Consider the following 26,998-nt stretch of genomic DNA (forward strand, 5'->3'; position numbering starts at 1 on the left):
TCGCATATTGTTTATTTGGTACGCATATTAAGCATTAATGTTCCGCCAATTAAATATATACATATATATATATATATATACACATACATACATATATATATATATATATATATATATATATATATATATATATATATATATATATATATATATATATATACACGCGTGTTATACAATTCAACGCATATAAAGAGTTTAATATAGGCATATTGTCTTCCTTTTTTAACGCAGATAAGGTTTAATGTTACGCAAGTTTAATGGTTTATCAACGCATTTTTTATTTTTATTGGGTCTAAGTCAGTTAGCATACAGTCTAATGCATACTTTGTTTGAAATACACGAATAATAAAGTATAAAAGTGTGCATATTAACGAATAAATTGACAAATATCCTTTTAAGATCACCCCAAAGCAAACTGTAATATTAATAGACACATTTTAATTTTTTTTTCTCAAAAATATATGTTAAGTTATACATAAATGCACACGCATGTTAAGTGCATATGTAACGCATATTAGAGCAATAAGTCCCGTCAGATATGTACCTGGCATTGGAAATGGTTGTCAAGTCATTTTGGATGTCAACATTTTTTATATTTCCCCTAATGAGAATATTTTAAAGTTGACTGGTCATTCAATACTTAAAAAATGTATCCATTGATGTTTTTTGCTTTATTTTATTTTATTTTATTTTAATTTTTCTTGTAATTTGGTGTACTACAGTCACACGCACACTAAGAATGATAGATACACATAATAAAGTGTCAACATGCGCATATTAATGAATAAATTATATCATATTCGTTTAAAAATCTCCCAACGCATATTCAAATGTAAGTATACGCATTTTAAAGTATACTTGTTACACATTTTAAGTTATACATACACGCACACGCATGGTAATTGTAAATATAACGCATATTAGAGCAATAACGTTCGATAGGTATGTACTTGGTATTTTGGAAACGAGTGACAAGTCAATGTTGCTGTCAGCAATTTTTTATATTTCCCATAATGGGAATCTTTTAAAGTTGTCTAGTCATTCAATCTTTAAAAAAACGTACCCATTGAATTTTTTTTTTGTTTTTTTTTTTAATCTTTATTTTTATTTTGTCCAAGTCAACGAGTATATAATCTCTCGCACATTAAGTATGAAAGACACGCACAAGTGTTAACGTGCGCATTTTAAAATATATTGCTGCACATGTTAAGTAATACATGCATACGCCATATAATAATGAAAAGGTATTTAAAAATGGAAGAAAATATTTCAATATGTGAAATAATATAAATTGAAAACGGAAAAAAATAAAAATTTATTTGAATAATAATACCCTTTATTATAATAGGAAACGGATTCTTCAATGGGTGCGTGTTATTAGGCTTCGGATAAGCAATCCACTTGTTAATAAACGTACGCATTCAAGTTATTCGCCTATAATAGTGGAGTATCTCATTACCATACTGTATATATATTGAAACGTTGTAATTTGAGTTTTACAGACCATTCATAACGATGTTTACATATTCTCATCTTACTCGCCCTCCTCCTATTTGTTTGTCAATGTAGTTGATAACAATAACAACTTATTCTAAACATCCCATGTATCAAATACAAAATACCACAACCCTGGAAGTTTATACGAGGAGGTAAAGGAGGTATGAGTGAAGCAGACGTTCTTCGAGTAGAGCACATGTTTTAGTTGTTTTCATCTAAAACAACACATTCTAAGCCTGAAAAGATCTTCTTCTGTGGAGCTAAACGCTAACTGATTTGGATGTGTTGGATCGGTTAGATTTTAGCTTCACAAATGTCGATCTTTTCAGGTTTAGAATGTGTTGATTTAGCCCATACATACAGCAGGATCCTCTACTCCTTTTGGAGATATATCTTTTGGTACCTTAATGCAGGCTTAACCAAAAGAAATATCTTCAAAAGGTATAGATGGATCATGTCGTTTGCCTGGGTTTTTTTTTTTTTTCTGTTATTTAAAATAAGCTCTCATGTCTTCTTTATTGTGTTTGTTGGTTGATGTTGTTTCTGATAATAAGTGGGATATTTCCTTTATTATTAATGTTGTTGTTGTTATTATTATTAATATTATTATATTTGTAGAAGTAGCAGTTCAAAGTGTAAATTATTGCAATGTAAATAATAAATCCCTTTGCAATTTATTCATTTTTGGTGAATTGGTTATTTTTCATATTGGGTAAATAAACATGCAAATCCGAGTACCATTAGACAAAATTCAATCAACGCACATTAAGACCAAATTCTACGCATATTAATATCTCCGGAAAAAAAAAAACACTCAGACTTACGTATTTTATAAAGTTCGTTATGTTACTGTATTGCGCATGTTAAGCTTTTTTGTATTTGCCACGGACTAAACTTTTAATACATAAACCAACACACATTATATTGCCGTATTACGCATCCTAAGCGTTCGTATCGCATTTTAAATAAATGTAATTTTTTTTTAATTTTCTAGAATTGTTCTTTAATATATTCTATTTTATGTAATTAAACAAATAGATGAGTTTACTGGTGAAATGGTAGAAGTCTTTGATCATATCAAATCCGCCCAGGATTGAACCCCCACTTTAAAGACCTTTTTTTTTTTCTTTAAAGTAACGTTCCCGCACGTAAAGATGCATGGATGAACACGTGAACAAAGTTCTATCGCATTTGTTGGTTTAATGTTGCGCAAGTTAAATGGCTTATCAACGCATCTGTAAGCATCGTGAAAACTACCAACTTCACCATAATAAACTTGATATTATTAAAACAATAAAGAGTGGACACTTATTACATCAAAACGTAATATTAATAACGTGTGTCCATCATAACATGCATAATCAAGCTTAACCTGTCCTTTATTTCTTCACGAAGATTGGCCCCTTCTTTGAGTCGACTTCTTCCTCTTCAGTAGCGTCCTCAGCAGCTAGGTAGGCAAGAGCCTCCGTTTTCCATGTGTTATAAGACACTTTTGTTCCTGTGGAATCATCAGAGGTGTTCTCAGCAGGGAAGTCGTCAATAAATGCCTATAACCTTTCTTTGAAAGTTGGATCGTTTAGATCCTTTTTTAGTGCTGGTAGATGTTCTTTTGGTATTAGGGGAAGTGGCTTTCGGGGTTGCTTGGACTGATTGTCTTTCTCATCATTTTTTGTTCTTTCCATCTTTGTTTTGAGATGATAAGGTGTGATGGATGATCCATTCTTTATATAGGCTCTTCAACATATTACCGGAATATGAACGGGTGCATGTTAAATGAAATATGTTAAAATGAGTGACAACTGTATTTCATTGTCAGCAGTTTTTTCATTTCCCATAAAGAAAATCTGTTAAAGTTGAATGGTCATTCAACTTATAAAAAAAGACACCTATTAATGTTTTTTTTTTATTGGGACTAAGTTGGTCTGATAGATTTGTACTTGACATTGGAAATAAGTGACAAGTCAATTTCGATGTCAGCAATTTTTATATTTCCCATAATGGTAATCTTTCGAAGTTGAATGGTCATTCAATATTTAAAAAGACGTACCCATTTGATTTTTTTTTTTTATTGAGACTAAGTCAGTTAGTAGTCAATGTAATGCATTTTTAGACTGAAATAAACTAATAAATAAAGTATAAATGTGCGCATATTAATAAATAAATTGACTCATATCCTTTTAAGAATATCACAACGCACATTGTAATAGCAATAGACGCATTTTAAATTATATTTGTTCCGTGTATTTTATGTTGTACATACACGTACGCGCATGTTAAGTGTAAATGTAACGCATATTAGAGCAATAAGTTCCGATAGATTTGTACTTGGCACTGGAAATAAGTGAGAAGTCAATTTCGGTGTCAGCAATTTTTATATTTCCCATAATGGTAATCTTTCGAAGTTGAATGGTCATTCAATATTTTAAAGAGACGCAACCATTGAATTTTTTTTTATTGGGTCTAAGTTAGTGAGCGTACAATATCACGCACATGAAGGATGAAAGACACGCATATTAACGTGTTTAGGTGTGCATATGAGTGAATGAATCGACCCATTTTGCTATTTAAACTCACCATTCTGCTAGTCTCAAATCTGTCACTTACAAACACATTTTGCTTTTGTATTTTCCCTTTTAGGCAAATTTTCAATGGCCGCTGAACTTCACTCTGAAATTGTTGGTAACGAACTTCGGATAGCACTGCGGTGGAATTACATGAAGGTCCGAGTGGTTCGTATTGTTCGTCTTCCAGAATCAAAAGGTTCTTAAAACATCAAGTCTATAGAGTGTGTGTTGCATGATTTTGAGGTATTTTTTTTATTTACCGTATTATAAATCTTAATATTTTATATTTCTATAATTTACTGTTGATGCATTTTTTGTTTTAATAATTTCAAGGAACTTTTATACGCATGCACATTCCACAAGCGCATGTTCAAAAGTGCTTCAACAAATTTGAAGTAGGCAAAGCCTATCTAATCAATAGATTTGACGTGGCATATAACACCTATAGAAACAAAACTTCGCCGCTCAGGTATATGTTGATGTATTGTGATAGAACTCGCGCAGGAGTGCTGAGAGATGAAGATTTGCCAACATATGTTTATGATCGAGAAGAATACAATTTCGACGAAGAGGTGACCTATTGCATACTTATTTTTTATATATATAATTTTATTGATGTATTTACAGTTTCATAACTTTCACGATTTTATGGATCAACAGGTGCCCGACGCGACAGTTGCAAATTTGTCTAATGAGGATCGAAATAAGGAGGAGGCTGCGTAAGGATGAATAACGATGAATGTGTGAACATTTTATGTTTTTCATGTTATTTGTTATTCCGTATTATTGTACTCCAACAATTTTAGTTTGAATGATATATTATGTTTATTATGGTGATATATTATGTCATTATTGACGCATCTTCTTTTAAGAACACCCCATCGCACATTGTTATATTAATAGATGATGATAGATACGCATAATAAAGTAAGTGAGTGTACAATCTCATGCACATTAAGAATGTTAGATACACACTATAAAGTGTTAACATGCGCATATTAATGAATAATAAAGTCTTCTAAAGTTGACTGGTCATTCAATACGTAAAAAATAAAATAAAATAAAATAAAATAAAATAAAAACGCACCAATTGATTTTTATTTATTTATTTATTTTTTATTTTTTATCGGGTCTAAGTCAGTGACTTTACAATCTCATGCACATTAAGAATGAAAGATGTGCATAATAACGTGTTGACGTCCGCATATTAGAGAATAAATTGAAGCATATTCTTTTAAGAATACCCCAGACTCACGTATTTTCTAATGCACATTATGTTACTGTATTGCACATGTTAAGCTTTTTTTTTTATTTGCCACGGACTATAGTTTAAATAGATAACTAAACACAAATTTTGTTGCAGTATTACGCATATTGAGCATACGTATTGCGCATGTCAAGCTTTTTGCTTGTTTTAATTTTCAGGAATTTCTCTTTAACATTTTTTTAACATAATTAAAATAACGGATGAGTCTACTGGTGAAATGGCAGAAGTCTTTGATCAAATTGATTTCATTCAAGATCAAACCCCCACAAAGGCTTGATTTTTTTATATATTATATTTTATTTGTTTTTCGTTTAATAAAATATAATAAACGCATGTTAAAGTGATATTTCGCGCTCTTTAATTGGTTTCCCGACGCACTTTAAACTTTTGGCTTCAAAAAATATCGTATTTCGATAAAAGTTAATTAAATGTATATTTAAACGCATATTGTTCTTGTAGTCCGCGCATGTAATAGAGCAAAGCAAAGGACATTAAGTGTTTTATAACAATCCACGTAATATTCAAAGATATTTGATGTCAGAACTTTAAGGCATTTGTAGTTGGGGAGACGGATAACATTGAATGGTCATTCAATGCCTTAAAAAACGTGCCCATTCACGCAACATTGAAATCTTCAAATTAGTGCATAGGACCAAGTTATTCGCCTATAAATTGGAAAGAACAACACACAACTGAGCATCAGTTTTCATTGAAATAGCTACCTCTCACGTGTCCGCACGTACAGAAGAACCATCTTCTTTTATTCATCATCTTGCATGTCCTCTTCACCCCCCTCGCCCTCCAGATTGTAGTGATTGTAAATAAATACAAAGACAACACATTCTAAACCTGAAAGAACACTCGTCACCCTCAGCTGCAAGCTCGTCATGCCGCAACCAAACATCATTCAAGGCTGAGAGAGTTGAGCATCCGACATCCCAAATAACACTTACGGCTGCCAGGAATCTATCATATACAGCAAGCTTAGAGACCACGAGCCTACATGCATCCACACTCCTTGCTCATGTCCAAATCGAGCTTGTAAGCTCAGCTGAAAGCTCATCAAACATCATCCAAGGCTTAGAGTTGAGCATTGTGGCAGGCTGGCAGCATGTCGGATGATGCCGGAACTAGAAGAAATGTCTTCAAAGTACTAGAAAAGATGCACTGAATGTTATTGGTGTTGTTTCAATGTGTATTTACGTTTACAAATACTAATATATTAGAGTGTAAATTATTATTTTTATTAATATAGAAACCAACGCTCATTGAGTTCTAATATCACGCATTTTAAATTGACATGTCGCGCATGTTAAATTCAAAGCATGTATGTGTCATTTTATATGCAAATTATTTCATAATCAAACAAACGCACTTTAAGTTTTGCAATCGCGCATACTAGACTAATTTTCAACGCAATGACTGAATAATTACGTTTTTATACGTAAACCAACGCACATTAATGCAGAAGTCTTTGATTAAACCAACGCACATTACGTTTTTATACATAAACCAACGCACATTATGTTTTTATACATAAACAAGCTCTCATGTCTGCCTCTGTTATTGTTATTATTAATATATTATAATCAAAGTAACGGATGAGCCTAATGGTGAAATGGTAGAAGTCTTTGATTAAACTGATTTCGCTCAGAATCAAACCCCATAAAGACTTGATCTTTTTATTATATTTTACTTGCTTTTTTTTTTAATAAAATATAATAAACGCATCTTAGAATGATATTTCGTGCACTTTAATTGGTTTCCCGACGCACATTAAACTTTTGGATTTATTAATAAAATATAATAAACGCATCTTATAATGATATTTCGCGCACTTTAATTGGTTTCTCGACGCACATTAAACTTTTGGATTTTAAAAATCTCTTATTTCGATGCAAATTAATTAAATTTATATTTACACGCATGTTGTTATTGTAGCTCGCGCATGTAACAGAGCAAAGCAAAGCACATTAAGTCTTTTATACCAATTCACGTAATATTCAAAGATATTTGATGTCAGAACTTTAAGAGCACTTGTAGTTGGGGAAACGGATAACATTGAATGGTCATTCAATGTCTTAAAAAACGCACCCATTAGAGGATATCTTGAAAAATCTAATGTGTCTGTAAATCACGCAACATTCAAATCTCAAATCAGTGCATGTGACTAAGTTATTTACCTATATAGAAATTAGAAGGAACAACACACAACTGAGCATCAGGTTATTGAAATGGCTATCTCTCACTTTTCCGCTCGTACAGAAGAATCCTTTTTATTTATTCCTCATCTTCTATGTCATTTTCATCTTCCTCGCCTCCAGCTTGTAGTGACTGTAACTAACTACAAAAACAACACATTCTAAACCTGAAGCATAATTCATCATTCTCTTCTTCAAGCTCATCATCTAGCTTCCAAACATCATCATTGGCTGAGAGTTTATCATTGTGGCAGGCTGGCAGCGTGTGGGATGCTGTCAGAACCAGAAGAAATGTCTTCAAAGTACTAGAAGAAATAAATATGTGCAATCGTTTATGTATGTATCATTTTGTCTGCAAATTATTTCATAATCAAATAAACGCACTTTAAGTTTTGCAGTCGCGCATATTAGACTTATCTTTAACGCATCGTATATTAACTAATAATTAAACGCATATTAGAGAAAGAAAGTGTTAAATATTACCTTTGTACGCATATTAAGCTTTAATGTCGCGCAAGTTAAATGTTAATCGACGCATGTAAAGACGTTGGCATTTACCACGGACCAAAGTTTCTATACATAAACCAACGCACATTCTGTTTCTGTATTACGCATATTAAGCTTTAATGTAGCGCACGTTAAAAGTGTAATCAACGCATATTAAGAATTAACTGCACGCAGGTAAAGTAGTAATAACACGCACTTTAAGCTAGTAGTAGTGATTGTTAAACACAAATATTGATAAAAACAAAAACTAGTAATAGCTGGACATTAAATTCAAGTATCTCAACTGTAAAAAGCGTTCTGAAATGAGTTAACTAAGTATTTGTGTTTCATATTTGCTATCTATTTTCGTTCTCGACTGTAAAGGCGTTGAAAAAATAGTCTGCTATGTCTTTTTCTTACCCTTTTGCTTGTCCTTATTTTTGGGGTTAAGTGGGCAAGTCCTGGTGTCATGGTGATCTCCTCTAACACCACAAAAATTGCACCTCCTGCCCTCTTCTTTTTCCATTGCCAACTCCTTGCTGCTTTTGATACGCTTGCCGCTGCCCTTGTTCTTTGCATGTTTCGGTGGAAGTATGTTGATCTCTGAAATTTCTGTTGATCCACAATATGATTCTATAACAGCCCTCCTGCTGTGCTGAGGGGACAATTTCTCCTTTCCTGACAGTAGCAGCTGTTTCTGTTCATTAATCACTTGGGAAAATGTAGCCAATCACTCCATGTTTGAACCTGCCAGATCCATACAACAGTGTATATCAGACCACACTTTGTTCAGCAACATCTTCTTTTCATCCTTTGGTCCATTCTGATCATAAATGACACCATCTATTTCAAATGTAGCTTTTAAAGATGCATCCTTAGTCCACCGATTAACCACGTATTTCAGAGGGATCTTTTCAAGGTCTCTAAAGACCACAAATATGTGTCTACACAACAGTCCAACCATCTCAAACATCTTGCAACTGCATTTGGCCTTATGGTCATTTACATTGTGCACCACAGTAAATCTTTTGTTCTTTCCATCCATAATATCATAGTGCAACATTCCACCGTCTTCTCTAACACTCAACACCATACATTTGAAACAGTAGGCACATATTTCTTCCTGAACTTGATAGAAAACAGTAATGGTGTAGACGATTGAAGCGTGCTTTTCAATCCCTAGAGGCGTCTTCATATCTGGATTGTAGCCTTCATTGTCACTGTTGAGCTTTGCATTTGTGTTACGTTGTGATTTAAGAGCACTGTCAAAGTTCATCATGAATTCAACTAGGCTTGATTGGGGACCAGTAAAACGGCTGTACGTGTAGTTCTCACTTTCGGAACGAGAAGTTGTCCTGAGTAGACCCCCCATAAAGCCATCTCTAAAATATGTTGGGATCCAATGCTTTCTAGCCTCAAACATAGTTGTAAACCAATTGTGTTCGACTAAGTTGTACTTTTCCATGAGCTCTCTCCACTGCTTCTCAAAATCAGGAGGTTCCAAAGATGACGTCCAAACGATTGAGTTCAGTTTGTTCCTGAATTCCTCATCCTTGTTCAGCGTAGGACCCACCTTTTCCCCAACTTTACACATGATGTGCCACATGCAATAACGATGCCTGGCTTGCTTGAAAACTGTTGGAATCACCACTTTCATAGCTGGATCTTGATCGGTGACAATTATTCTTGGTTCTATACCCATTGCCTTTTTAAATTTTTCAAAGAGCCAAACATAAGACTCAATGTCTTCTTTCAACAGTAGTCCAGCACCGAATGTTATACATTTTTTATGGTTATCAACTCCGGTGAAGGGTGTAAAAACCAGATTGTACCTACAAGACAAAAAACGTCATCACAGTATACAGGTGTCAAACTGCCACACTTAGAGAATTAGAGTAACGCACATTAAGTATTAAAATAGCACATATATGTAATTGAAGTCTAATTCTGGATATTCCGCATTAATATGCGAGACAGTAGTGTTTAAAATGCATGGTATAAAACGAAAATGTGCGCTTATTTATATTTCAACTCTTTTTCAATAAAACAGTGAACATGTCTAAATCTTAACATGGCTCAACAGATCAATGCTAAATGTGGATTAATTAATGAAACGTACGCAAGAATGTGAATAGAATAATATATACCTGTTTGTTGAGTATGTGGCATCAAAAGAGATAACATCTCCAAATGCAGAAAAATTCTTTTTTGACATTGGATCTGCCCAAAGCAGTCTGCTCATCTGCTCATCTTCATCAACTTCGTAGTCAAAAGCAAATGCAGGGCACATCTCTTGTTTCTTAATAAGATTATGCACCTGTATTTGTGCATCAGCTCCCAATATGTATGCTCTGAGATCCCTTCTAACATTCTTAAAGTCAACTACAGTCGCCCCAACTTCAGAGTAATCCCCCACAATATGACTGTATAAACCGTGTGATTTTGATGGTCCAATATTTACTTTAGCGCAATTGAGTATAAACTTCTGGTGAACACTGGAGATGTTTCTATTTCCCTTTAGAAACTGCCTTGCCAGAACCGAAGACATGCTGTGATTATGTTTTTCAATAAAAGTTGTAACTTGGTACCCAGCTGCTCCAATGTACTTAAATATAATCCTAGCTCTGCAACCAGTTCTGTTTGAAACCCTTCGCCGCTTTGGACGGGAAGGACCTTCCCCTGCATTTGCACTTGACTGCGAGTGACAATGTTGAGCTCCTGTATTCTTAAATCCTTCTCTATTACAAACGATTTGCTTTTGAGTTTTTGTCCCGTCACGTGCTATAACGACGGAACTAGACCTCGTGTCAAACCCGACTTTGGCAGCATAATGATTGTAGAATTCAATACCAGCATCCAATGTTTTAAAAATCATGTTTACTGCTGGTTTGATTTCATCTTCACAGTGAGGAGTCCAATACTGTGTCATTCCAGGAGATATGGTCAATGTATGACCATTGCTGCTGCTGCTGGGACTCAAACTGGGGTTGTTGGTAGATTGAAAGTCACTGGGAACTGTAACGTATAAGCATGAAGTTATGATTGTGTTGTTGCAAGCCTCTACGTGCGTAATGTGAACACTTAATATGCGTTAAGTTAATCAGATCATTGTTAATATGGCAGATTTATACAATACAAGAGTATGTGCGGCAAGTGAGAAATTAACGTGCTTCAGGGTAATAGTTAACGTGCGCATGTTGAACAATTAACATGCGTGAGTGTTTGTTAAAATATTATGTCATTACTTAATGTGCGTCAGAGAGTCCAATAACATAACATGCGTCTGGAAAGGAATTAATGTGCGTGTGCTCAACGGATAACATGTGTGAGGCAAACAGTAATATGTGCATTTTTAAAAATTATCATGCGGCTACCTAATCATCTACGTACGTAAGCTCTAGGCTCGGATTAATTAAAGTAGCTCAGTAATTCGGTGGTTAAGTTGCATGCATGTAGTGCTTAATGTGCGTGTAATTAAGACAAGAATGATGTCAATACAAGTGTAGATAAAATTAATTCCAGAAAAGCGATAGAATTTGGGTAATACCTCGATCGAATTCTTCCATTGCTGTTCGGTTGATGTTTTTGATGGGTTTAGGGTTTATTTTGACGAATATGATATTGAAAGACGAAGAGAATATATCTTATTGCCAATTCCGTAGAGATCGTAAATTCGTCTGAGATTAGGAAATATCGAAGATTAGGAATCAATGGTGAATTTTGAAAACACTCGAAGAGGAAGAAGAACAGATTTTTTTTAAAAAATATAATCAAAAGGACAAAAATGCCCTTAATGAGCAATTCGCGCTTAATTTTTGTTGTTAATCTGATTCGTTCGTCAAGAGCTACGTGAGGCTTAGATTCAACCTCATTTTTCACGGGAAGGAGTAAATGCACGGGAGCCCTTCCCTATATATATATATATATATATATATATATATATATATATATATATATATATATGGCTCCCACAATTGTTGTAAATAGAAGCGTGAATGTTGCTCGTTGTGCACATCAAATGGTCGGAGCGATAACGTTGTCGCACATTCTGAAATCCCGGTGAACTTTGGTTCAGAGACTGGTGATGGCATCAAAGAGTATATCCCAACGATGAAGGTGCCTGGAACAGTACCTAGTGAATTGGTCGAAAAGGTCGTGAAAATTCAAGGAGTTGAATTTCAAAGGGTGACAACATAAAATGTTGTTCAAACTGGTGATTCTCGGTATGTCATGGTTCTTAACCAAGATGATTCCTAGTAGAAAGGAATATGAGTCTAACGCTCAAATCTTTAGCGAAGTGAGGGTTTGGAAATATTTTGTTTTCCTATGTCTAAACTACATTTTGAATGATTTGTGTGACTCGTTGTACAGTGTATACTGTAAATTAAAAATAGCTAAAGAGTTATGAGAATCTTTGGACCTAAAGTATACGAGTGATTACGCTAAGGCAAAGATATTTGTCGTTAGCCAATTCCTTGAATACAAGATGGTGGATTCCAAGATCGTCCTGAGTCAAGTAGACGAAGGAATGATCATGAGTGAAGTCTTTCAAGAATTATGAGAAACAATTTCACGAAAAATGCTAAAATGGCTTAACTAGGCCGGTGCAACGGACGGTTCGGGTTCACATAAGGTCAATCTGATCGGATTTCGGATACAGTATTTGAGCCCCTATCCGTTTATTTTGTAACCTAAATCCGTCGGATATTCTTCCGATTATCGAACGGATTTCCGTTTAAACCGTCAGATAAATCGATTATATTTATAATAAAAGTATAATTGCAAAAATTAATAAATTTATTTAATTAAGAGAACTGATTTTACAAACTTAACTACTAAAATACAAAACTCCTTTCATATTTTATTTAATACTTTATTTATATTTGTACGAAACACTTTCTTCAATCAACTAATACTATCAACTAGTCAAACTCACTAACCCAATCAGCTAACAACCATTTACCAAACACTTCATATGTCTTTATGGTGAGTTTTAGAATGCTGTTTTATTATATATTTTTTAGTCTTAAAGCAACTTATCAAGAACGGATTGAATTGAGTAGAATTGAGTATTTACTCACAATTAAAAGATCAAAATTACTATTTTTCCAAAATGGTTTTAGCCAATATTCAATTTATTTTAGATTTACATTTTTTTTTTCTTGTTGGAGTTTTTTACAAAAATCAACCACTTTTGATATTTAACTTTGAAAACTTATTGCTATTTGTCCTAGTCAGGTACAAAATTTAGCTCTTTGAAGGATTAAAAACCATAAAATTTCAAATTTTATACTAACAAAATAAGGAATTTCCTTAGTGTAAGATTCCAGACTTCCGCTGTCGAGTATGAGCTCCAGCCTCCAGATCCAAATACTGTTATGAAAACACAGTTCACACAGAGAGGGAAAGAGCGCGCGAGAGAGATTTGATTGGATCCGTTGGAGAGTTGTACAGGGAGAGATGAAGATCTTAAAGTTGGCATTGGCAGTTGCTTTAGCTTCCGGTTTGGCAGCGATTCTCATCTATATCACCGGTCTCTCCAATTTCAGTACGTTCAGCAATTTCTTTCTCTCTCTGAGCATGTGTGTGTATGTATATATGTGTGTTTCCATTACAGAAGGATGAATTATGAATGGTATGTTTGCAGATTCGACATTACGTCTTTCTGACAAGGATTTGGAAGCGGTACAGTCTCTACAGAGTAGGTTTCAGAAATGTGTGGTAAGCTACTCCCTTTCTATCTCTTCATGATAAATTTGGTAGGATCCGTTGTTGCACTCGCTACCTGTTTAAATTGCAGTTGGCTTCATGTAGGGTAGGAGCTGAAACAGAAATTTGTTGTTGTTGTTGTTTTTTTTTTTAAATTTTTTTTTTTTTAATAAGGGACCGAAGCTATATAACATAAATAACTTTACCTATACTTAGCGGATTCATTCAAAAAGATATTAACTTAGAATCATCTTGATGAAAAGATGAGAATTAAGTATAATGGCTATTTATTCTAATGGAAATTATTATATATAAGCCCTAACAGCACATATGGTTCGTGGAATTGCAATTCATTTCCCCCCAAATTCTAAAACGTGAGAAATTCTACAGTTTGTTCGTAGGGAGTTGGATGTCAGTGTTAAAGTTTTTTTTTTTTAGCATTTTAGTTGTGTTTGAAATAATATAATTAATAGCATTTGTGTGTTTTTGGATCAATGCTAAATGATCTGAACTGTTTATAGAGTTTGGTTTGAGCTTTTGGGCCAATGACTTGGCTTTGGATGACTTCTTAGACTAATTCAATGTTACGGAGTAATATTTATTTTTATTTTCAAACTATTTTTTGGTGGAGGTGGAGGGTGGGGGTCGGGGGAATTACTATGGTGTAGGTGTGTGAACTGGGTGTTCACTTTGGGAGAATTGATTGTTCACTCACTTTGAATGCATAAAATGTTCACTTTCAGCAATGTTTGCTTTGGACGAACTAATTTTTCACTTTATATTAATTGAATTTTCACTTTGCACATCCATAGTTGCACTCTTGAAGAAAGCACTGTTGCATATTCAGTTGAAGTGTCAAGATCGAGCTGAACTTGTAACATACAAGCTTCAAAAAAAATCAGATTCATTTCTGTAATTCTGTTTAGCTTGGTCATTATGAACAGTTTAGGAATCTCAAAAATCTATCTGTGTTACAAAATTAAGGTTTTTTTTTTAAAAAAATAAAATAAAATTATTTTCAGCTCTATACACAAGTGGATTAAGCAATGGAAGACTGAAGAGTCAAAAGTAGTATCTTTTTTTTTTTTTTTTGTGTGTGTGTTTTTTTTTTTTTTATTTCCCGAGGGGTGGGTTTGGAGGTGAGGAGCTGGTTTTGTAGTAGAAATATATTTGACTAAATATAGCCAAAATGAAGTTTGAACCATGCAGAATCTGGAACAATAGTGCAAATGGGATCTGATCTATTTTGTTTTGACATTGTTTTGTGTTTCCACTGTAAAATCATTTAATGCTTATCCATTTTTGATGAAAGTTTCTGGCTTTAAAAGCCATTGCCTTTGAATTAATTCTATATGTGCTCAAGTCAGTTGAACTTTATAGAATCATTTTATTTGCTTCTTTTTAATAGTTCCACATTGAAAAATAAGAGAGAATCATATGGTTTTTAAGGTCTTGGGTTAGACTAGCTAATTAATTGGATTCGTTTAATGTGATTTCGCCATGTTCATTATAGCCTAGATGAGTGACCTCGGCCCAATCTTAGATTCTAACATGTTATCAAAGCTTGTTCGGTCCACTTTGTGTTTACCCGATTGTTGTCTGCTAGTGGTATTAGTGGCGTCTAAGCTTCCATTTTAGGGGGATGGTCCAATCCCAAGCTTGTTCAGTCCAGTTTGAGCTCATTTGATCGGTTGTCCACTTGAGGGGGAGTGTTAAGACTTAAGAGTTCCACATTAAGAAATAAGAAAGAAACATATGAGTTTATAAGGCCCGTATGGCTAATGAACTCCTTGCTTTAGTCCGTTCTTTTCTTGCTTTGGGCTCGGGTCAATAGTCACCATGGTAGTAATGTCTCAGAGCCTGGCTACTGACCCGAGGCGTAGATCAGGAAATGCATATCATAAATGGTTGTTAAACATAATTCTAGAAGAGGTGTCACCACAACAACAACAAAAAAAAAAAGTTTGGGTCTTCAAGTGAAAGTTTATTAGACTAGTACCACTAACATGGCGGGGAAACTTACTTTCGAGAGAGCTGCTTTCGCCTCGGTAATTACCTAACGAAAGAGAGATGGTAGTGAGGCAAAGAATATTGTCTTGGGTTTATAAGGCCCTAGGTTAGACTAGCTAATTGATTGGATTCAATTTTTTAGTGTGGTTTGGCCCATGTGCATTACAACCCATTTGAGTAACCTTGGCCCAATCTTAGATTCTAACACTTCCCTTTCTAGAAACTAGAACCATGACTTATGAATCAAGATCTTTCGCAAAGGAGCTGAAGTAATTCTGATTTCTGTAGGTTCAATGTCTAACTTTACCTTCAGAAAATGTATTAATAATTAAAAATGATAATAGAAAACCACCTAAGCTTTTGCTGTTTTGCAGAAGTGCAGAACTCCTTATTGCCTAGTGCCTACACCTCTTCATCCCTTCAACCATTCTCTCTCACTTTGATTAGTACTAAAAAAGAGCCACAAATTCCACTGAGGTTCACCAGTACTGTGATTCATTTTTTAAGTTGTTTATAAAATGTAATTATGTTATCTGATTTTTTGCATCTAATCGGACAAGGTGACAGTCTGGAGGGTGAAACCTAATAAATATTTTGGAAGACTAATGGCTGGTGAAGGCGGTATTCTTTTTCTAGTATTCTAGAATATGTTAGTTTTCGGTGTTAGTCATTAAGATATTAAATTTCTTTTGTGGGACTCTGCTTCTTTTGTTTCAGAAACTCAATTTGTTGTATGTGTAATATTGACATTAATGATGGAGAAAATTTTCTTTTTCGCTCACTGTTAAACACAATGCAGAATGCAAATGGATTAGGTTTACAAGCTGTAACTGGTGACAATTATTGTGAGGTTACACTGAAGTTTCCCAGCAAAACTGTCCCAAAGTGGGTATGTTTTCTTGAATCTTGAGTTCTATATCTCCCTTTTCCTTCCTCCATGTTTATTTTGCATACAAACTGTAAGGTTTCTGGAGTGCACTTGGATGTTAGTTTGTACTATAGAGTTTTAGACCAAATCAGCCTATTAATATTTCATATTATCATCCTCTTTGTTTTGTCAAATTCAATAGAAAGATCCAAAAACAGGAGAACTTGAGGGACTGTCATATCAGTTGAACATATGTGAAGCTGTGGCTACATGGGAACAGGTTGGTATGCTTTTCTCTAACAATTGAAACCTAATTCTATGCATAATTGTGATAGTGTTGTTGTCAAGATAAGCTGATCATTTTCATCATTGTTGCCAAATGGAATATTAACACAAGAAGTATACTTTCTGGTTCTTTCCTCTATGAACCCAAAAATATACTTCCATATGTATTTTCATCTAACTTGCTTTGAAGATGATTAAAGAAATTAGTGGGATATTTGTTCCTTTGGATTATATGTGTGCTACAGTTCACTTAATCTACAGTGAATGGCTTGACCAGATCAGAAACAGTACCACAGTACTGACAAGAGAGTACATTGATAATCTACCAAATGGATGGGAGGATTATGCCTGGAAAAGGATTAACAAGGGCATACAGCTGTAAGCATCTTTCATTCTTGAAACTAAATACTTTCTCTGTTTCTCTTGGTATTAAAAGAGTAATGCATACATAAATGAGTGTACAATTTAAAAGACCGCTTCTTATTTCACATGCTTTCAGTGTATTTTGCGATTTTTTGTCAAACTTCAACAGATTGTTTAGTGCTGAAATCTGCAATTATTTTCTTTTTCTCTAAGTGCTATCCAAGTTCTCTTAAATTTCTTGGTGAAAATGAAGTTTTCAGCAAGTGCAAGCCAAATATCAGTCAGTTTATGCGATGCCTTAAAGCTGCTGTTTTTGGGTTATCCTACAAATATTTTCTGTTTGAAGATGGACTACATTTTTATGCAGGAACCGGTGTGAGAATAAAACACTATGCATGGAGAAACTTTCTCTAGTACTCCCTGATATACCACCCTTCTTCCCAAGGCAGTATGATCGATGCGCTGTTATTGGTAACTCAGGAGACCTTCTCAAAACAAAATTTGGGAAGGAAATAGATAGTTATGATGCCGTCTTCAGGGAAAATGGAGCTCCAATTCAGGTTAGATGATCTATTCTTTTGCTCTGCTTCTCATTTGAGTTTCCCTTATTAAGTATTTGTCACTGTGCTCTTAGCAGCTCCTTTTTCTGATTTATACAGAACTACACTGAATATGTAGGCACGAAAAGTACATTTCGACTTCTCAATAGGGGTTCTGCTAAAGCTCTTGATAAAGTAGCTGAACTATATGGTATTGCCTCCATTCCCGTGTTTTTAGACCTAGGCCCCATATTATGGGCATGATAAAGGCTTTTTATTTATGCAGATGCTGGCAAGGAGACCTTGATCATTAAAACAACGATACATGATATTATGAATCAAATGATTCGAGTATGCGTCATTTTTCTTACTGTTCATTTGGACTGATTTGATTTTCTGTTCCTTACTGCCTTGGTTGTGTGTTCTATTCCAACTATGGGTGGACAAAGAGCCAACAATGGTGGATAGGAGGAAAGTCATAAAATAGGGAGTATCAACTTTAGTATATGCCTTTTTTAGTGTATATATATTATGATGATGATGTGTATGGCTAAGCATGGCATGTGGATTGCTTGATGATCCATTTGCATTTAAAATCAGTTTCTGCCCCTGGTGAAGCCTCACAACTCCATAATCATGCATTTTCTCTAACAATTTGACTTGTATACATAAAAATAAGCATAGGATAAGTGGTAATGTTCCTTCTTTCTATCCCACCCCCCCCCCCCCCACCCACCCTTTTTTTTCTTCCTCTTGTGATAGATAGATTAGTACAGAGAACACTATTGAAGTTTTATTTTTGTGTACGGAATTAAAGATCTCTTCAATTATGAAAGGTTTTTGTATTGTGTTGAATATTAGGAAACCTTTGTCTCATTCCTAGTAGAAGCTGTATTAGGACTAATTTAGTATATAGTTTAGTATATATAGAGGTCCATAGAAGTATAGTGTACACACACAGAGAGATTAATCTATTGTAATCTTTCATAATAATATACTCTTTCTATTATCTTCGCTTTTGTTCTCACATATTTTGCTTCTGCCTAACTGGCGGTTGGTGGTTATTCTCCACCCGCCAGGCCTTTCAATCCCAATTTCAACACATTATCTATGGTTTTGTACTATTTTGTCTAAGTGGAGCTTTTACTTCATCATGAAGTTTTCTTCTTACTGCTTCAATTCTACAAGTACAGTATGTTGAAACACAAAAGTTGTGTCTGTAGAAATATAGCTGTTGAAGTTGTGTAGGGTTGTGTCTATTAGGATTGTGTCTCTTAGTCTGTATATATTTATCTATTGTCTCCTCATTGAGACAAGCAAGTAATAAAAACTTCTTCTACATCTTCTTTCTCAACATGGTATCAAGAGCCAAAAGTCAAAATTTGAAATTTTTTTTCCGGTGAACAGTATGTTACTGTTCATTCGAAATTAATTTTTCAAATTACTTGCTATTGGTGAGATATTTTATCAAATTAGTACTACAGCCGCCTTACCCATCCTCCGGCGACCATTACCCATTAATTCCGGTCGCCGGAATCTCCTCCACGCGCCTCCACGCGCCACCGCGTCGCCGACGCTCCGACACCACGCGCCGGCGCGTGAGGCCATCTCCGGCGGCTTTTTCCGGCGATATTTTCCAGATCGTATCGTCGACTCTCCTCCTTTCCTTCCGTGCAATCAGATTTATTTTTGGTCACGATGTCTTCCGACGGAAATTCTGATACTTCGGGTACTATTTCTCCTGCCAATAATTTATCTACTTCTTCGAGCTCTGTTTATGTGCCTAATCTGTCTGGAAACCCGGTAATCACTTCTGAAAGATTATGTGGTTCTCAAAATTACCACTCTTGGTCGGATGCCGTAGAATTATGGTTTATGGGCCAAGGTGTTGTTGACCACTTGCAAAAAGAAGTGGATATGATACCGGAAAAAGAAAAGACAGTTTGGCAAAGGTTAGATGCTCAACTTTGTAGTCTCCTTTGGCAGTCTCTTTCTCCACAATTGTTGCCTTTATTCCGGCCCTTTAAGACATGTGTCGGGGTGTGGAGTCAAGCTCAATCTCTGTACACTAATGATGTCTCTCAATTCTATAATGTTGTTGACAATTTGGTTAACTTAAAGAAAGATGGTATTGATATGGAAACTTTTCTTGGCAAAGCCCAAAGTTTGATTGCTGAGTTTGGTACACTCATGCCTATTGGTGGTACACCCGCAGAGCAACTTACCCAACGAGAGAAATTCTTTGTCATACTTCTCTTAACCAAATTAGGTCCAGAATTTGAAAGCATCCGGAATCAAGTTCTTGGAAGCAACATTGTCCCGGGGACCACCGAGTTGTTCAAACGGCTCTTGCAGGTCACCTCCATTCCGGGTACTCACACATCCACTACCGAACAATCTGCTCTAGTCACACAAGGAGGTCGTGGACGAACTAACAATCGTGGTGGACAGAAAAACACTAGAGTGTGTGATTATTGTAATAGAACTGGGCACACACGAGATCAGTGTTGGAAACTTCATGGGAGACCGGTACGTACGCAAGCAAGTGTTGCTCAATCTCAACCTGGGGAACCAAATTCTCGAACCATTTCCGCTGCTGAGTATGAAGAGTTTGTTCGATTTAAAGCCACTCCCAAAGCTTCTGGTTTAACTCCTGCAGCCTACACTGATGGAACTCATACTGCCCTTGTATCACAATCTGGCCTGAGCGGACCATGGGTTATTGATTCAGGTGCCTCTGAGCATATCTCTGGTAACTCATCTTTATTTTCTCATTTCACCAAGTCTAAGTCCCTTCCATCTATTGTTTTCGGTAATGGGTCCAAGAGTACGGCTACTGCAATTGGAAAGGCTTCCCCCCTTCCTACTTTGCCTCTCTCTTCAATTCTTTATATACCTAACTGTCCTTTCAATTTAATTTCTGTTCATCAACTTACAAAATCTTTGGACTGTACGGTCACTTTTTCTTCTGATTCTGTCATTATGCAGGACCGTCGTTCGGGGAAGATGATTGGCTCGGGGTATGAATCAGAAGGACTTTATCGATTATCTACCCCAAACCCTTCTACAGTTTGCACTGCTACCATTCCTCCTTCCCTTGCCCATGACCGACTAGGACATCCTAGCCTTAAAAAATTACGGCGACTTGTCCCTAGTTTGTCTCACTTATCTACCCTAGAGTGTGAAGCCTGTCAGCTTGGCAAACATTCTAGAACATTGTTTCCTAATCGTGTTAATAAAAGAGCTGCTTTCCCTTTTTCCTTAGTTCATACTGATGTTTGGGGACCTTTTCGTTATAATTCAATTCTTGGTTTTAAATATTTTGTTACCTTCACTGTTGATTTTTCTCGTTGTACATGGGTCTTTTTAATGCAAAACCGTTCTGAAGTACTTAATGTTCTTCAAAAATTTGATAATGAGATAAAAAAATCAGTTTGGGGTGTCTATTAAAACTTTACGAAGTGATAATGCTGGAGAATACTTTACAACTCCTTTATCTAACTTTCTTGATTCAGCGGGCATCCTCCATGAGTCATCTTGTCCCGATACTCCACAACAAAATGGGGTATCTGAACGTAAAAACCGGCATCTCGTTGAAACAGCTCGCACCATGATTCTCCACTATAAAGTCCCTCCAGAATTCTGGGCAGATGCTATCCTTCATTCCTGTTATTTAATAAATCGTATGCCTTCATCTGTTTTACATGGTAAGATACCTTATAATATTTTATTTCCCGATAAGCCTCTTCATACTCTTCCTTTAAAAATTTTTGGGTGCACCTGTTTTGTCCGGGACACTACCCCAGGGCGTGATAAATTTTCTCCAAAATCCTTAAAATGCATGTTTGTTGGGTACTCTAGGTTGCAAAAGGGTTTCAGATGTTATTCTCCTGATAAGCATCGATTTTATGTATCTTCTGATGTTACTTTCTTTGAATCAACACCTTTCTTTTCGTCTAGTTTACCGACCTCCATCTCTCACTTTCCTGATGTTCTTCCTGTTCCTACTTTTCAAGGAGGGACCGAGGTACATTTACCTCAAGATCCGTCATCACCTAGAAATCCTAGTCCCTCACCTACTGAACCTCCTTTACAAAACAACGGTGTTACCCCCTTTCCTTACACTTATCATCGCCGCTCTCGACCACCCGCGACAGTTCAAATCGATGAAATCCCAACTGATTCATCTCTCGAGCTATCTATGCCCTCGAACCCGGTTCCGGCAACAAGCTCTCCTATTGCAAGTCGTGTAGGTAACAGGTCATCACGAAATCCCTTTCCCATATACAACTTTATTTCATATGATCGTCTCTCACCTTCATATAATGCTTTTATCACATGTTTATCTTCTGTTTCTGCCCCTAAATCTGTTAAAGAAGCCCTTTCCCACCCTGGTTGGCGTCAGGCTATGATTGATGAAATGGCTGCTCTTCATTCATCGGGAACTTGGGAGTTAGTTTCATTACCCGAAGGTAAAACAACTGTTGGTTGCCGATGGATCTATACTGTGAAAGTTGGGCCCAATGGACAGGTTGATAGACTTAAAGCTCGACTGGTAGCTAAAGGATATACACAGGTTTTTGGGATTGATTACACTGACACCTTTTCACCAGTAGCTAAAATTGCTTCGGTCAGAATCTTTCTTTCTATGGTTGCCGTTCATCATTGGCCCTTGCATCAGTTAGATATTAAAAATGCCTTTCTGCATGGAGATTTAGAGGAAGAAGTCTACATGGAGCAACCTCCTGGGTTTGTTGCTCAGGGGGAGAGTAACTTGGTTTGTAAGCTCAAACGTTCTCTCTATGGTCTAAAACAATCTCCTCGTGCCTGGTTTGGACGGTTCAGCATAGTAGTGCAAAATTTTGGTTTAAATCGAAGCAAAGTTGACTATTCCGTCTTTTATAGACATCAACATGGTAAGAGCATTTATCTTGTTGTATATGTTGATGATATTGTCATTACAGGAGATGATGTTGAAGGAATACAATTGTTGAAACAACATCTATTCCAACATTTTGAAACAAAAGATCTGGGGAAGTTAAAATACTTTTTGGGAATTGAAGTAGCACAATCCAAGCAAGGAATTTGCATATCACAAAGAAAGTATGCATTGGATATACTAGAAGACACAGGTATATGATGAATTGCAAACCTCTTGACACTCCTATGGATCCAAATATCAAACTCCTACCAGACCAGGGGGAGCTTATCCAAGATCCGGGAAAATATAGACGATTGGTTGGAAGATTACTTTATTTAACTGTAACTCGACCTGATATCTCTTTTGCGGTAAGTGTTGTTAGTCAGTTCTTGGCATCTCCACGAGAAAGTCATTGGGAAGCTGCCATTCGGATTTTACGATATATTAAAAAATCTCCAGGCACTGGTTTGTTATACAAAAACCATGGAAACCTTGAAATTATTGGGTACACAGATGCAGATTGGGCAGGTGCATGGGATAGAAAATCAACATCTGGATATTGTATCTTTCTTGGTGGCAACTTAATCTCTTGGAAAAGTAAAAAGCAAAATGTTGTTGCTCGATCAAGTGCAGAAGCCGAATATCGATCTATGGCCGTTGGAACATGTGAACTTGTGTGGTTGAAAAACCTCCTTACCGAACTGCAGATTTGTACAAAGGAGTCCATGAAGCTCATTTGTGATAACCAAGCAGCTTTGCATATTGCATCAAATCCAGTTTTTCATGAAAGGACGAAACACATTGAAATTGATTGCCATTTTGTTCGAGACAAACTTACTTCTGGAGATATTACTACATCTTTTATAGGCTCAAATAATCAATTAGCTGATATATTTACTAAAGCTTTAAGAAGTCATAGGATTGAATACATTTGTAACAAGCTTGGTGCATATGATATACATGCTCCAGCTTGAGGGGGAGTGTTGAAACACAAAAGTTGTGTCTGTAGAAATATAGCTGTTGAAGTTGTGTAGGGTTGTGTCTATTAGGATTGTGTCTCTTAGTCTGTATATATTTATCTATTGTCTCCTCATTGAGACAAGCAAGTAATAAAAACTTCTTCTACATCTTCTTTCTCAACACAGTATATGCTCCAAGATAATTGAACTTGTGGATTGTTTCCCTGTTCTTTTTAATTCATCATACTTCTTTTGACACGTTTTAATTAAAACTTCAATTTGTGTATGCTCAGATATTTGCTATTTTTGGTGCTGTCTATCATTGCTCTTTGCTGCCACAAGTTTTCTCTTGTCAGTTCTGTGCATATTTTATGAATGTGCCAGTGTAACAATTAGATAATCTATTTATATTTTCTTTCTTTCTTTCTTTCTTTCTTTTTATTTTTATTTTTATTTTTTGATAATCTATCCCTTTCTTCAATTAATATAATTATGTCAAATGAGAAATTTTCTTTTCATTACCTACTAAATAGATTTGACTGATAAGCAGTTGCCTAGTACCACAAGAAACTGGAAGTTGAGGACCAGGAAATCAAACTTTTAGAAATATAATCGAATATGATACTTTTGTTCAGTGTGGAAAGCCAACACTGTTGTAATTATGAGTATTTGAAACAGGAGGGTGGAACAAAGAAAATGACTATGGACTGAAGTTCCCTTATGATCTTTTTTCTTTTTATTCTTTATTTGGGAGGTAAGAACTAGGGTATCGGATAATTCTTTTAGGCAATGTTGTTTGGAGAAATGCCAATACAAGGTGGACAAAAGATGCTGGAATTATTATCTGCTCTCCCCTCTCTAGTCTATACCAAATCCATAGTCAAAATGTTCTATTCATATTTGTGAAGTAGGAAGTGGATCCATATTTTGGTTATGGAGAGAGCTAATTGATATACTATTAACTATATTGAGCACCATATTTATATTCCTGTTTGTCTAAACCTTTTAATATTTGATGGTGTCATGAGATGCTCCAAAGTTTACCAAACCAGAGTAAGCCAAAAGTTTTCCCCACTTTAGTGTGGACATCTAGTTGATCCAGGAAAATTTAATATGAATAGATTTGTTACCTTCACATAGACTTTGACTATGCGTTTTTGTTATTCTGTAGGAAGTTCCAATTCTCAATCCTATATACTTAATGTTGGGCGCATCCTTTGGTTCAGCAGCAAAAGGAACAGGACTAAAGGCCCTTGAATTTGCTCTTTCCATCTGTGAATCAGTGGACATGTATGGATTTACTGTTGATCCAGGCTATAAAGAATGGTAAGTGAAGATAACAGAAACCTCCAGAGTGTGTTCTGTTTCCTTTTACTTTCCCTTTTGTTTAAACAAAATAATTTGGCATAAACAAAAAGGCTATTAAACAAAGCCAAGAAAATGGATTTAAGCGGCCCTTTTGGTCATCTCAGGACCAGATATTTCTCAGAGTCGAGACAGGGTCATACCCCACTGCAGGGAAGGGCTTACTATCAAATGATGGAATGCTTAGGGGTAAGTTTCCAACTGCTTTTACTAGTTGCAATGGTTTCTCACTGGATATTTCCCTGGCTTTAATATTCCATCTAAAAATGGTGGATTTTTTTGTAATTAATTTGTTAAGAACTTGGGACAGCAGCATATTGGTGGTCATCTATTAGAGTCCATAATTAAATTTTAGAATTGAATTTTGTAGCTAACTTCTCTCTTGGTATGCAAGAACTTTGTACTCCATGTTCAAATTCCATTTTAATAAAAAGGGACATTCTAAATTTACCAAAAAATAAAGATAAGAAAGACATTCCGAGCCTTATTTATGGACTCAAAGTATGCTATTTTAAGAAGCTTAAAATTAAGTAAAGTCGAATCTCACCATTCCCATCTCTCATTAGATGTACTAAAAAAAAGGAAAAAAAGAAAGAAAAATCAACATTTGATCATTGGAGGTGGTCCATGAAAAGTTCTTTTTGTGCATTGACAATTGTGTAATAACTTAATCTGAGGAATGTTGTGAAGAAGATAATGGATGAAAATGCTCACAAGTCACATCGTTGCCTTGTTGTATGGTATTTCTAGAAATGTGGTACTTCCTTTATCCCCAATTATATGACACTTTATTTTGGGACATTTCAAATGTTTAACATACTTTATAGATGCTAGTATGCTGCTACTACATACACTCTCCACCACTTTGAAAAGTTCAAACCCAGTTAAATTTAGACAATTTTTATGATGTTTTCTGTAAAAAAATTCAGAACTTAGCAGCTGAAGATTTTCATTCCAAATAATAAGTCAAGCATTTCCCTTAGAATCCATTTTCAGCGAATCTCTCTGAAGTCTTTTGTTTGCACATTACTTGTTTCTCTTGCTGACATTTTCTTCATTTGTAATTCAAGCTTATTAAAATACATTCTCCAATGCGGCCGGATCCAAATCGTGTAGTGGAGTGGTTACCTAGCCGCAACTTGATAACTGCTGCGAGAGTGGTGTCTGAGAAATTATTAAGGTAGTTGATAGTGCCTGTTTTTACCATTCTTGTTTGATTCTTAGTGCAAGCCACGACAAGGTACAACCACAACCGCTTATATTTCAATCTACAACACATTCAATAATTCTTGTCGTGTTTATGCACTCTTTAGGAGGGTTGGTGCCGGATATATGGATCCTTTGGCTGCATGTTCAATCATTACAAAGCAAGTTAAAGGAAAGGTTAGGGACATGTCAAGCCTGAGACAAGCTGCTAAAGAGCACCAAAAATATGTGAAAGGAGCCATCTTGTACCCCTTGGAGCATGATCCAGGACACGGGCAACTCTGCACAGTGTCATCGAGGCAATCATAACTATTCCATCGGACCAATTATTCTTGAATTTGCTTAATCCGATTTAGGGGATATACACTTCTATATCACCTTAAAGTGGTTGGTGAGTAGGAACTCACCTGGTAATCCTTGTCACATATGCCATGGCCGAAAATGCCATCTGTATGCTCCATGGTTTAGTCTGCAAGTCATCTTTTCCCTTTGCAAGAAGGATTATATATAGAAGATTTAATCAAGTGTTGACAGTCCAAACAATGTGCATAATTTGAGCTTTTTCCTTGATCAATGGCGGCTCTGGGCAAATATAGTGTAGCATATAACTTAGTATTTGTAGTTTATTGAGAAGGATAGAGTCATATTTGTTCTTGGGTACAAATGTAACATTTTCAATGTAAGCACAAATTTTACATGTTCTGAATGGATACTGCAATTTGAAGAGCTTTCTTAACTCAATGTTCAACTTGTCAATG

At 35.5% G+C, this 26,998-nt stretch overlaps 3 protein-coding genes across 3 annotated transcripts; 2 read left to right on the plus strand and 1 right to left on the minus strand.

Moving 5' to 3' along the window:
* Window positions 1-7,668: 7,668 nt before the first annotated feature.
* Window positions 7,669-11,581, minus strand: LOC109157335 (protein FAR1-RELATED SEQUENCE 5-like). The gene is made up of 6 exons (XM_019305234.1): window positions 11,563-11,581; window positions 10,163-11,030; window positions 9,838-9,847; window positions 8,800-9,720; window positions 8,436-8,712; window positions 7,669-7,802 (listed from the first exon to the last, which is right to left on the minus strand). The coding sequence occupies exons 1-6, from the start codon at window positions 11,579-11,581 to the stop codon at window positions 7,669-7,671; spliced, it is 2,229 nt and encodes a 742-aa protein (XP_019160779.1).
* A 1,716-nt stretch (window positions 11,582-13,297) lies between these two features.
* On the plus strand, window positions 13,298-26,981 carry LOC109157386 (sialyltransferase-like protein 2). The gene is made up of 12 exons (XM_019305300.1): window positions 13,298-13,563; window positions 13,663-13,736; window positions 16,534-16,623; window positions 16,805-16,882; window positions 17,165-17,265; window positions 17,618-17,810; window positions 17,910-18,000; window positions 18,076-18,140; window positions 24,841-24,995; window positions 25,142-25,223; window positions 26,105-26,214; window positions 26,348-26,981. The coding sequence occupies exons 1-12, from the start codon at window positions 13,476-13,478 to the stop codon at window positions 26,547-26,549; spliced, it is 1,329 nt and encodes a 442-aa protein (XP_019160845.1). The 5' UTR covers window positions 13,298-13,475; the 3' UTR covers window positions 26,550-26,981.
* Window positions 19,918-20,987, plus strand: LOC109157387. Its single transcript, XM_019305301.1, has 2 exons — window positions 19,918-20,541; window positions 20,778-20,987. Exons 1-2 carry the CDS (start codon window positions 19,926-19,928, stop codon window positions 20,813-20,815), a joined length of 654 nt encoding a protein of 217 aa, XP_019160846.1. The 5' UTR covers window positions 19,918-19,925; the 3' UTR covers window positions 20,816-20,987.
* Window positions 26,982-26,998: the final 17 nt, after the last annotated feature.

This window comes from Ipomoea nil, unplaced genomic scaffold (genome assembly GCF_001879475.1).
Source record: "Ipomoea nil cultivar Tokyo-kokei standard unplaced genomic scaffold, Asagao_1.1 scaffold2779, whole genome shotgun sequence".
Classification (NCBI taxonomy): Eukaryota; Viridiplantae; Streptophyta; class Magnoliopsida; order Solanales; family Convolvulaceae; genus Ipomoea; species Ipomoea nil.